The sequence below is a fragment of the Equus quagga genome, chromosome 8 (assembly GCF_021613505.1).
Source record: "Equus quagga isolate Etosha38 chromosome 8, UCLA_HA_Equagga_1.0, whole genome shotgun sequence".
Taxonomy (NCBI): domain Eukaryota; kingdom Metazoa; phylum Chordata; class Mammalia; order Perissodactyla; family Equidae; genus Equus; species Equus quagga.
Window position 1 is genome coordinate 858,648 of NC_060274.1, and position 12,084 is coordinate 870,731.

The 12,084-nt window shown below is 45.0% G+C and overlaps 1 protein-coding gene across 5 annotated transcripts in view; it reads right to left on the bottom strand.

The window, feature by feature from the left end:
* Positions 1-640: 640 nt before the first annotated feature.
* Positions 641-12,084, bottom strand: part of ERMARD (ER membrane associated RNA degradation) — a 26,813-nt gene continuing 15,369 nt past the window's right edge. For all 5 annotated transcript variants that reach the window (XM_046669326.1, XM_046669330.1, XM_046669328.1 and 2 more), the window contains exons 11-18: positions 11,011-11,079; positions 9,601-9,774; positions 7,394-7,477; positions 5,973-6,049; positions 5,221-5,373; positions 4,604-4,822; positions 3,515-3,628; positions 641-2,221 (exon numbers count right to left, since the gene is read on the bottom strand). In XM_046669326.1, the coding sequence (XP_046525282.1) occupies positions 2,038-2,221; positions 3,515-3,628; positions 4,604-4,822; positions 5,221-5,373; positions 5,973-6,049; positions 7,394-7,477; positions 9,601-9,774; positions 11,011-11,079 (1,074 nt within the window). In that variant the 3' untranslated portion in view covers positions 641-2,037. The remainder of the gene's footprint in view (positions 2,222-3,514; positions 3,629-4,603; positions 4,823-5,220; positions 5,374-5,972; positions 6,050-7,393; positions 7,478-9,600; positions 9,775-11,010; positions 11,080-12,084) is intronic.

Sequence of the window (12,084 nt, forward strand, 5' to 3'; positions counted from 1 at the left end):
CGGCAGACAGCCCCCTAAAGACAGCCATGATGCTGGCTGGTGGTGATGTCTCATGGGGCTGCTGTCCCACCCAGCACCATGTGCCTCATGCCCCGAACCGCCAGTCAACACGTGGTGTGGTTTTTCCCATCACCAGAATATGCAGGGCAAGGTAGCATGTCAAGTGGGAGCAGTTCCCCTCACTATGCCCCTAATGAGCCATTAGCTCACCTCACAATTCTGGACTCTGCGGGTTTGGATGCATTTGTTCCTAAAGAAGGAACGTTTCCACAAAGGGACACAAGAAGTGTCCCACCGGCCTGCAGGCTGAGAGGCCACCTGGCTGTGTTGGCCTCATGCCAATAAAACAAAGACCAAGAAGGGTTGACTGTAACGTCTTGGGCAATTGCTCCCCACTCTCTGGGGTAGGTCTTCTACCACAGATGGGGACAGGGAGGAGTATGTCTGGAATTTGGGGGATTCTCTGGGAACGGCTTAATATTTCCATTTCCAGTGATAAAAGTCAAGAGAAAACTAGTTACCCAAAGTAGGGAGACTTCTAATAGGAAGGTTTTTCAGAACAAGGTTTGGCTCAACCAGGTGAAGAACCATAACCAACAGAGGCACTGGCTCGGGTGAGGGTAAAGGAACATGGAATGAGTTGTAGGTAAAGGAATTTTAGTACCAACTAGTGCCAGCTCACAAGTGCAAAAGCAAGGTGCACAGAAGCTCCACATATTTTTTCACTGGTTTGGTAATTGTATGTATTAGTCAATTCTTTTTTCCCTTTCTGGTTGTAGCACCAACGTCAGGAGGTTAACATTGGTTAATCCTATAAATCCAGGGGAGGCTATGACTGTATGACAGAAGATCGTCTCCCAGAGATGGAAATGATGACACGTGGGATCAGGGTCTCCCATTGTATGACAAAGTGGCATCACATCAGGCAGGAGCAGGATGTTTCTACTGTCTTTACCCAGAAGTTTGGTTTAAAAGGGGGTGGCAGGTGTAGAGTTGACAAAGGGATGGATGGAATATGCTGGAATGTCTGTTGTCACACAGCACTGCCCCTCCTGAAGGTCTGCTCTAAACTGATCTCTGACAGCAGAGAAGCCAGAAGCACAAGTGGCAGGATGTCCTTCCTTGCAGGGCTGTGAGTGAGGACTAGAAGGCGGAGGATGAAGGGAGGCCATGATTCACTGAGGATGGGCACACCCGATGCATATGCAAAACTGGGGTTCAGGACAGTCTCGCAGGGCTTTCTTGAGAACCACCGGCTTTGCTGCCGCCAACTAAGACAAAGGGAGCTTCCCAGACATCCTGGAGAACTGCAGTGGCTGCCCAGGGAACTCTTGAGAATTGCTGCTTTGGTTGGTCAAGCTGAACTGCAGTGGCTGCATCCCTGACCTTCACTGTTCCAGCTCCCCCAGATCCAGTACTAAACCCGCCATATCCAGATACTTGCCAGGGCTTCTGCCTTCCCAGACAAACGCTGATGGGAAGACCTCCTGCCCAGCATCCACGATCTTCCACACCACACCTTCCAGGAGCTGCTCATCCCCAGTTCTCTCCCATGAGATCTGGATTGTTTCGACCTTATTCTCAGCTCCAGGGATGAGGCAGGACTGGTCAATCGCTCCCTCCATGCCCCGATGGCTGGTCCAGGAGTGGACGTCTACTGGCCTGAACAGTGAGTGCAGGGCAAGGTCCTGACCACAGCCATCATTTCAAGAGTAGGCATATGGCCAGTAAGAGTGAAGCTACCCATTTCTGGGTAACAGTTGGTGAAAAGAAGCTCTCTCCCTTCTGGACAGTATGTCATGGGGAGAGGGGACCAAAACTGCTTTAGCCATTTGGTTACCACAAGGGAATCCAGCCTGAGGTTCACACCAACTCAGGAAGCGCAAATCAGAAATCTGCAGAGAAACAGACCTTGAACCCTCATCAAACAGGCCCTGGAATCCATCCTGCTTTTGAATTTTCAATTTACATGCTGTTCAAAGCTATTCAAGTTGGGTTTTCTGATGTAACCAAAAGCATCCTAACTTACAGGTGTTTTCATAAGACTACTTTGCTTGTGGATTTCTTGGCTAAATGTATTAACATTTGTTTCTTCTCACTGAAAGTCCAAATTTTCAGCAGAGCCGAGTGTGTAAGACTGATAGCTTCGGCCCACTTGTTCCTCTCTTGGCTAGTGTAAGCCACCAGGTTCTCAGTGTACTGTAAGACCGACTTTAAGAACCTGTTTAAGAAAGAAAAGAAGTTCATTTCATCTATTTCATTACAAAATGCAATCACAGACTTAAATGTGTTCTCATTTTGGAATTACAATTAAAGTACTGTAATTAATTTTTGTCTGCAAATTCAAGAAAAAGTCATCCAGTATGGAAATAAGAGAATATAAATTAGATAAAAAAGGAAAATGCTGAAATGTCAATGTCATTGGAGAGGTGGATGGAATCAACTCTTTCTAATCCAGACACGACATTTTTAGATGGAACTTGACTCCAGACAGGATCTTAGAGGCCATCTGGAATAAACTGACATGGAATAAACACACAATCAACACGACGATGAATGAGCAAGCCTTCCACCCACTAGGACCCTGTGGCAGCATGCCTCCTGTTTCCATCCTTGGACGTCCAGCTTCCAGCCTCCACGATGGATGGTCCACTACTGCGGAGCAGACACAGTCCACTCTCAGACAGCTACTGCTGTTAGAAAGTTTTTCTGTAAAGATATCTATCAACAACATGTTCACAGGGGTTACCTCTGACTGATGGGAATAAATGTCATTTTTCCATTTTCCAAGTTCTCAAAGTTTCCCAAGTAGTTTGAAATTTTCTCTGACTTTTAATTTTGAAAATTTTCAAACTCGGAGAGAAGTTACAAGAATAAAACAATGCAAATCCACAGATCCTTCATCTAGAGAGTGGTTCTCAATCGGGAGTGACTTTGCCCTCCAGGGGCTATTTGGCAGTGTCTACATTGCCTCTGGGTGCCACAGCTGGGGGTGCTACTGGCACGGAGTGGGCGGCTGCTCCACACCCTACAGTGCACAGGACAGCCCCCACAGAAAACGAGCCAGCTCAAAACACCAGCCGAGTCGAGGCGGAGAAACCTTGATCCAGAGTCACCAACCGCTGACATTTTGCACAGCCGCTGCTCTCGCTCTCACCTGGACTCCACGCTTCTTTCATAAAATGTCATACTTTCATGTTCATTTTAAACATGCATCGAGGTGCCTGCTCCCCACAAAGCATTAGCAACATGACTCTCTGGAGGTTGTTATCATCACATGGGGTGAGGAGCTCCGAAAGCACTCACACGTAAGTCACATCTCATCTTTCGAAATGTGCCCACACAAGTGTTGGTTTTAAAGGTTCACACACTTGCACTGAAACCCACGCAGAAGAACCGTGAAGGGCCCATCAGACCAAGGGCTTTAGAAAATCAAAGAAAATAACCAGAAGGAGTGAAAATTATTTAAAATTACCAAACACAGTTTCGTTTCTTGTGAGTATGACACACTTACTTAAGATACTGCTGATATTCGTGAGCATTTTTTCCTGGAAGCTCATGAATGTTGACCATTTCCACTGCAATCAGCAATAAAATCAGGTAAAGCACAGGAGACAGAAGCTTAATGCTAAAAATAGATAAAACAAGTTAAAATTTGACAAATTTAAGTATTTTTCACTTTCATAAGGAAAAAACATTTCACATAACCAACCCTTTTCTTAAAAGAATGCTCTGTGTCTATGGCAGCTGTTTTCTAACCGCCATGGCGTGGCCCCTGCAGGCTGCACCAAGAGGGCCCACAAGAGCTGAAGCCCAGCAGTCCTCTGCCAGCTGAGTCCCACCTTCCTCCGTCTTCACTCTCAGGGGGCAAGGTCTTGATTGACGGGAGCCAGCAGCGGTCCTGACACTGCTCTCTGGGAGCACCAGGACATCACTAGCCCTGCGCCCAGGCCTTCCACTCGGTTCCTGTACTCTTTGCCATCTGTCAACACCTTTCTTACAATTTGATATCCAGTAAAGGACTCTCATAAGAAGAGAGATACAGATGGCTTAAACACAAAAATGAGTTCAATGTCTCCAGGACTCAAAGAAATTCCAATCAAAGTAAGATACTAACTTTCTGGTGCAACAGGTACAGATTTTTTAAAATCTATACCGTTTTGGGAAGGACATAATGTAATGGGCAGCATCTTATAAAGTACCAGCAAGAGTGTAAACTGGGTATAACCTTTTGGAAGCAACTGAGGCATGTCTATTAAAAGCCTTATAGACACAGATACCACTCAACTCAAATTTCTAGGAATTGGTCCAAAATGGTTATTTCTTAAGGATGTAGAACATTCTAAAATATACAGTGAAAGTGGAGAAACCACAGTGCAGGCATCCTCGAGTTAATCTGCTGTTATATTTTAAATCAAAATATTCATTTGGGTTGGTAGAACCCACATTCTCATATGCTGAAATTACAAACATTGTTTTAAAATAAGATGTACTATAACTTTCTCTGAAAAAAAGTATTTCTCTGAAAGTAAGAATTAGAGCATCCAAAAGATAACTCCTGCCCAAGACAGCTTCCTCCGAAACAGGACGGTGAGCCACACACCTACTCAACATGCGCAGGAAGTTCTGCCTCTGCCGGGAACGGAGCCTCTTCTCCACCCACTGCTGGTGTCTCAGCTCCATGGAGGCCACGACCTGGCCCGACACGCGGGAGCAGCACGTGCTGATGTTCCGGAGCACAGCGAGCACTTCCAGCACGGTTCTGGGACAGAAGAGGGTCGGGATGTGGATGCCGCAGAGTTCATGGAGCACCCGCGGCCACCTGCGGGTTAGAGAGGACTTCAACGGGGCATGTTCCACCTCTGATCCTTTGACTTCCAATGGGGCGTGTACCATGACCGATTCTTTGCCATTACTGCCCCACCCGGACCTACCAGTCTGTAACTTCTGGTGGGGATGGTCACGTCCAGTTGGCTAGCACGACTGTTACCCACAGCAGGTGTTAAATGCATGCACATGCTTCACTGTGGTGAACGGAACACGTGCGGACGACTTTCATCAGACAGACCGACACGTCCACAGAGATTATCGGAGCCTGTCTAATGATTCCTCTGGGGGAACAAGGATAGGGGGATTCTAACGCTACCACTCAGCTTATAAAATGTAAAGCACAGAAGAGGGCTAAGTTTGTGATCACAATGTGCTTTATCAATGTTTTACCAATTCTCAGGATGTCCTGACACTTGCTTCTCAGTAGGAAGATCATCCAAGTCACCAAAAACACAACGATCCTCAGGCACGTGGTGACACAGCTCACAGGTGATTTTTATAAGTAAAGAGTTGCAGGCATTTGTTTCAGAATTGCCTTCTAATCTGAAAAATAGAAAATATTTAAGTACATATGACACGAATGAAGATGCCTTCATTAGCGCTTGTGCAAAATAATGTTTATTTTAATGGGTCACTGAGCAAAGCACGTGATCTGAGTTTACTTTCCCCAAATATAAAATGAAAACCCACCATCAGGGCAGTGGTAAAAATGAATGATACAATATGCTAAAAGCAATGCCCATTGTTGACAAAGACGACATGTGAGTCAGCCACATGTTACTTCTGCGAGATGAGCACTGTGTTCTGACCCCAATTCCTATCTCTATTCTCACTTCTCCCCCCAAGCCTCAGACCCCGACTCCCAATTGTCCACCATGTTTCTAGTGGATGCCATCCTCCTCCCACAGCACCTGCCCCACTCCTGCATTCTTGCTCTCTGCAAGCAGCCCCACACACGGCCGGCCCTGAGCCGGGAGACTACACCACTCTTGGTTCCCATCTCCCACCGACACCAGCCACCAAGGCCTCGCAGTCCTGCCCCAGCACTCCGTCTTCCGATGGCCCTGTTGAGGAAGACATCACTCGGAGGCTGACATTCGCTGACAAGTGTGAGGCCTCTGGGACCCCAGGAGGGAACTCACCTGGCTGCTTCCCGTTCAGCGTCTCCGGGCAGAGGCAGCAGAGGCCATAGCCCAATGCTCGCCCCACAGCCCAGCACCTGAGAGGAGAGCATCCGACTGCTGTGAAAGATTTTACAATAACGTTCTAGAAAACAGGCTTTTAAATTGTTACAGATGTCACCCCACTTTCTAGAAAACACGTATTTGTAAAATTGCTACAGATCTGACATTTCAAAACTCAGTTATTCAACATAATCAGATAAGGGAAGGCCAGTGGGACTACGGGGCATTCACAGGTAGCTGACATCCGGGGTAGTTATAAACACGTCCACAAACTCTCTTGGCGCCCCTCCTTTGGGAGCTGGGGTCTATGTCCCCTCCCGTGAATCGGGACTAGCTCTGGCGAGTGGCCTGTCACCAGGAGAACAGAGCGGCAATGAGGAGGCTGTGCGACTTCAGAAGCCAGGTCAGAAACCAAGGGACCTCCCCCCAGGTTCTGCAGACCGCCACTCTGGGTGAAGCCAGCGATCACGCCAGAGCTGCAGCTGCAGGGGCCACGTGAGACCTCAGGCCAGAGCCCCAGCCAAGTGCCCAGAACCAGCTTCTCATCTTCTCAGATGGGACACCAGCCCAGTGGAGCCAGACCCACATTTCTGACCCATAAACAGGTCTGTCTACTGCTGACAACCCCTTCCAACTGAAGCCACTTTCCTTAAGCTATCACCGTTCGGACTGGGTCTTCTCCAGGCACCGTTTCTCTCCAATGCCTTTGCAAATCTCTCCCAAACCCATCATGTGCTATAAGTAGCTTCCTTTGAGAGGGCACTCTGAGGAATTTCTGAGTTAGCAGCTGTCGTGACTGTTGTATTCTTGGGACAACCCCATTATTGCTCCCTTGTACCACTTTCATATCCTACTACATGTAGAAAAAAGTACCTAAGCTAATTTCCAAGGTGGAACTTCCTGGCAGAAATGCTTTAAAGTTTATTGTTTGCTTGTTTGTTTGAATTTATACGTTAACAAAAGTTGGTAAAAGAAAAACTGACATTCTTCACAAGTAACCAGCAAAAACTGTTACTAGTTCTGGGTTATGACAAAAATAATAATAGTCTACTAGGGCACTATGCTAAACATTTTCCAACAGTCACCCACTTAGTACTAAAAACACCAGATGAAGCATGCAATACCGTTACTTCAACTGCTGGACATGGAACCTGAAGCCCAGAAAGACCAGGCAACTTGGCCAAGGCCACGCACCCGAGTGACCAGAGAAGGCCATGTGCCTGAGTGACCACGCAAGACCACACACCCAAATGATGCCCTATAGTTTGAAAGCCAGATGTGCTAACCCCAAAGTCCAGCTCGACGAGGCGGGCCTACACCCTTCAAACACCTCTGCAACAACTGACTCGCACACACCCATCTCCCAAAGGGCCACATACCTGCTTTTTCAGCCAAGACACTGGATGGAAACGAGCACTGTAGCCTTCTGCAAGACTAGTCAGGGATCTTACTGCTGTCTTCTCCTAGGTTAGAAAAAACAGACATTAGTTGCTGCAACTTTTGGTGAGGCTTCCAGTTTTCTTCTGATGAATTTTAATTCACGTAAGTCTGATTTCTCATTGTTTTCCTTCACGTAATTCAATTCAGCTATAAGAAAGCACAACTTTTCATTAAAATAGGTATGACATAGTAGTCAAGTCACAACCAAAAAAATGCGTTTTAACAAAGCCAATTAGTAACGATAAATTAGAAAGGCATGTCCACTCTCTGTCCACAATGCAACAAAACTATAAATAAGTAGGAAAAAATTAAAAGATCCCAAACAATTGAAATTTAAAAGATTCTCCTAAAAAAACAGAATGTAACAGGAATTTAACCATTAAAAATCAATACAACTAAAAGAGAACTAGATAGCTATAAAAAATTGCTAAACATATAAACACTGAAACAAGAGTAAAAATAACATTATTTACAGCTGACATAACTGTATAACAGGAAAATCCAAGTTGGCTGACTAAAAGTTATTAGAAATAAAAAGAAAAGTCAGTGAGTTGACAGTCAACAAATTTAACATACAAAAGTCAATAGCTTTCCTACATAGAACCAGTACCTACCTAGAATTCTCAGTAGTACAAAGCAAATAACTAAAATAGCTAAATGTTGCTGGAAGAAACACACTTGTCCTCTCACCCACTCCAATACCTACGAAGGCCGACCACGCAGCAGGGCGTGTCTAGGCCACATACACGAAGCAGACAAAAGTGCGCCCTTGCGGGGTAGACATCCTTGTGGGGCAACGAGACACACACCGTATGAAGGTTACTGATGGTGCCTGTGGCTGGGTGGGGGCGGGGGTGCAGTGTGGGAGTGGTGGGGAGAAATAGATCAGATTTGGGACATGTTCTTAAGTTAGAGGATTGAGCATGGAATGTGGAAGTGCAAAGACAGGACCCTGGCCTTTGGGCTGAGCAGCCACGTGGAACGATGGTGCTGCCACTCAGGCGGGGAGTCTGAGGGAGGGGAGGCCTGAAGAAATGGAGATATCCGTGTGAGGGAGTAATGTTCCATGCAGCCAAAAATGTCACTTATCCCTAAATTAATCCATCAGAACCTCATTCCTATAGACTTTAAACCAAATTTCTGAGGACTTTCACTTTCTACATTCATTTTTTTTTTCTGCTGAGGAAGTTTCCCTGAGCTAACATCTGTGCCAATCTTCCTCTATTTCATAGGTGGGTCACCACCACAGCATGGCTGTGGATGAGTGGTGTAGGTCTGCACCCGGGAACTGAACCCAGGCTATCAAAGCAAAGTACGCCAAACTTAACCTCTAGGCCCCGGGGCTGGCCCCACTACACTAACTTTTCCATCTTGTTTGAACTTTTATACAAGTTTTACAATAAGTGTTACATGCATAATCTGAAAAAAGATTAAAATATCGATAACAAATATTCTAACCTAAATTATTTATTTTAAAATAATAAAATTACAGTTTACTGATAGATGCAAATTTGCCACTCTACCAATTTAATAGACATCTGTAAAAATTTCTGATATATTTAGTTAATCCTGTCTTATACTGTGTTTTGGTTTGCAATATCCTTTCACTGTTAAAAACAAAGGTAAATGTGTTCTTCAGAAATAGGTTAGGGGCTGGCCCCATGGCCAAGTTGTTAAGTTCGCACACTTTGCTTCAGCGGCCCAGGGTTTTGCCGGTTTGGGTCCTGGGCGCAGACCTAGCAGTGCTCATCAAGCCATGCTGAGGTGGCATCCCACACAGCACAACCAGAAGGACCTACAACTAGAACACATAACTGTGTACTGTGGGGCTGTGGGGAGAAGAAGAAGAAGAAAAAGAAAAAAAGAAGACTGGCAACAGATGTTAGCTCACGTGCCAATCTTAAAAAAAAATAAAAAGAAATGGGTTAAATTATTTTAGATTAGATTAAGTAATACTGATTTATTTGTTAAAGAGAATACATGCATACATGTAATCAAGTCACAATTATTTGTTCTGATGGGGGTATACTATAACTCAGATAAATTAATACAGTAGATTGAGTTAACCACATTTGAAAAATAAACTACGTCCTTTCATAGCTGAATGACAGTGGATCTAGTGAACTGTTTTCTCCTTTTACATTACCTTAAACACTGATAACAGATCTTCATCAACGAATCTCAGTAGAAGTACAAAGGAAAATGCAAGCAGTTGATCTGTTATTTCCTTTGGAAATCCAGGTAAGTTGATTTCCCCGTGGCTTAAACGATCTCTTATACGAGGACCCTCCTGATGGTTCAAGAAATCCCAGAGAAATTCCTTTCAGAAAATAAACAGAGAAGATATTTTGTCAGTATTCTCAGCAGAGGGAAGGAAAGTGCCAAGGCCCAGGATGGCCAAGCCTGACAGGCTTAAGGAGCAGCAGCATCCATACACAGACAAGAACACTGAGCCTCAAGGAGACTGAGTTAATCAGGGCTACAGCAGTGCAGGGCCAGGCTGGGATCCTCCCTGGGAAGGGTTCCCTTGTCTCTCTAACTGCACCCCACTGCCTGGATCAAGACTGACAGGAGAAACTAGCATTAACCACTAGAGGTGACAGAACTGCGTGATGGCTCCAGTGCTTAGTAAGACTGCCCCTCTCTCATTCCCACCCACCTCCAAGGAAGAGAACTGAGTGGTCCACATTCGGAAGCTGCCACTTTCCGAAGTCAAGGAAAGAAACCACTGCTGGCTTCCCGCATGAACACAGCCCTCGTTTTCCTGTCTGCCCATGCCTCCCCCTTTCTTACATGCCCTCTCTCAGATCACCCCTCATCTTTGAGGCCTAGTGATGATGGCAGCTTCTTTCTTAACAGCACAAGTCCAAGGCCTCCCCCACAGGGTAGAGGGAAAGGGCCAGGAAACTGCTGACCCAGGCAACTGTCATTGGACAGAAGAGTCACAGAGATTCAAGACAGAAAAGGGTATCAGATAAGGCAGTTCAAGCACCCCAACTTTGTGATGGCAGAAATGAACGCCCAAAGAACGTACGGAATCTAACTAGTATCACTCAACAGGAAGTAGAATCTAGGTTGCTAACTCCTAGACAGAAAGAATAAACAGAAAACTTCTATACAGTCAAAAGTAGTCACCACAGTATCCTCATAAAACACAAAAAGAGGGTAATACAAAATGGCTCTAAACAACTAACACTTCTCTTTTCATCCAACACACAATCTTGTTAGTCACATCTGACATCTGAGTTGTAGTTCACAAAGCAAAGAGTCCCTCTACCAGCACAATATTAAAAACAACAAATCCAACAGCATTCAGGAACAGGGCAGCCACATCGTCAGGCCTTAGAAAAAGGAGACGCCAAACAGTGAGCACGAAGCACAAAACTGAGCTGGTGAGAGAGCTCAGCAAACGTCTGCTGCACAGGACATGCGTGAGAACGGTTCAGAAGCACTTCTTCTGAGTGTGTCACAAGCCAAAATTAACTTCATTTTGGAGAATTGCTAATCACATTCATAAACACAAGAATATGACAGTGGAAAAGACGGAATACTTCACCATTGCAGGCTCTCCAAGGAAAAGAGGAAGCTGATTGATTTTGCCATCACTCAAGTGTTTTGCCAATATCTAAAACACCAAAAATAAATAAGTTGGTAAACTGGTACACACACACCATACAGAACTTTAGAGTCTAAGGGTACAGTACCTTTGGTAAGATAGATAAGTTGCAAGCAAACTGAATGAAATAAGGACAGTCTTAAAAACACAGCAACCAGCAGTTCAAGAAAAGTTCTCAGAACCGGTGTAATGACTTTAAGTAGATTTATCTTCTTAATTGTGTGTGTGTGTGTGTCTTTATATGTATATAGGGGTCTGTAGAGCCAGGGCTGGTGATCTAGTAGTAAAGATCTGTCCTCTCACCACCCTGGCCCGGGTTCCTTTCCCAGTCAGGGAACACCACCCAACATGATGGCTGTCATGCTGTGGTGACTGCGTGTTGCTGTGATGCTGAGAGCCATGCCACTGATATTTTAAACACCAGCAGTGTCACCCATGGTGGACTGGTTTCAGCAGAGCTTCCAGACTGAGGCAGGCTACGAAGGAGGACAGTACTTGCAAGAAAACTGGCCATGACAACCCCACAAATAGCAGCAAAGCATTGTCTAATATGGTGTCAAAAGGTGAGAGGATGGTGTAAAAAGACCGGGCAGGGTTCCACTCTGCTGTCCATGGGGACGCTAGGAGTCAAAATCAGCTCAATGGCACTAACAACAAATGTGTATGTATGTGTTTATGTGCACTTATGTGTATTACGTGCACATATATGTGTATCTGTATGTGTGTAGATGTGTACTTAGAGGTATGTACGTGTATTTATGTATATGTACTTATGCATATGTGCATTTATGTGTTTATGTGTGTAGGCTTGCTCATGTGTCTTTATATGTATACATGTGTGTGCTTGCATGTATCTGTATACCTGTGTACGTATTCATATGTATGTGTTTATGTATATTTGTGTGTACATGTGTGCATGTGTACATCTATGTGTACTTTGTATGTGTGTAATTATACATATGTGCGTTTGTGTTTATGTGTACTTACATGTATATGTGTGTTTGTATGTGTGTA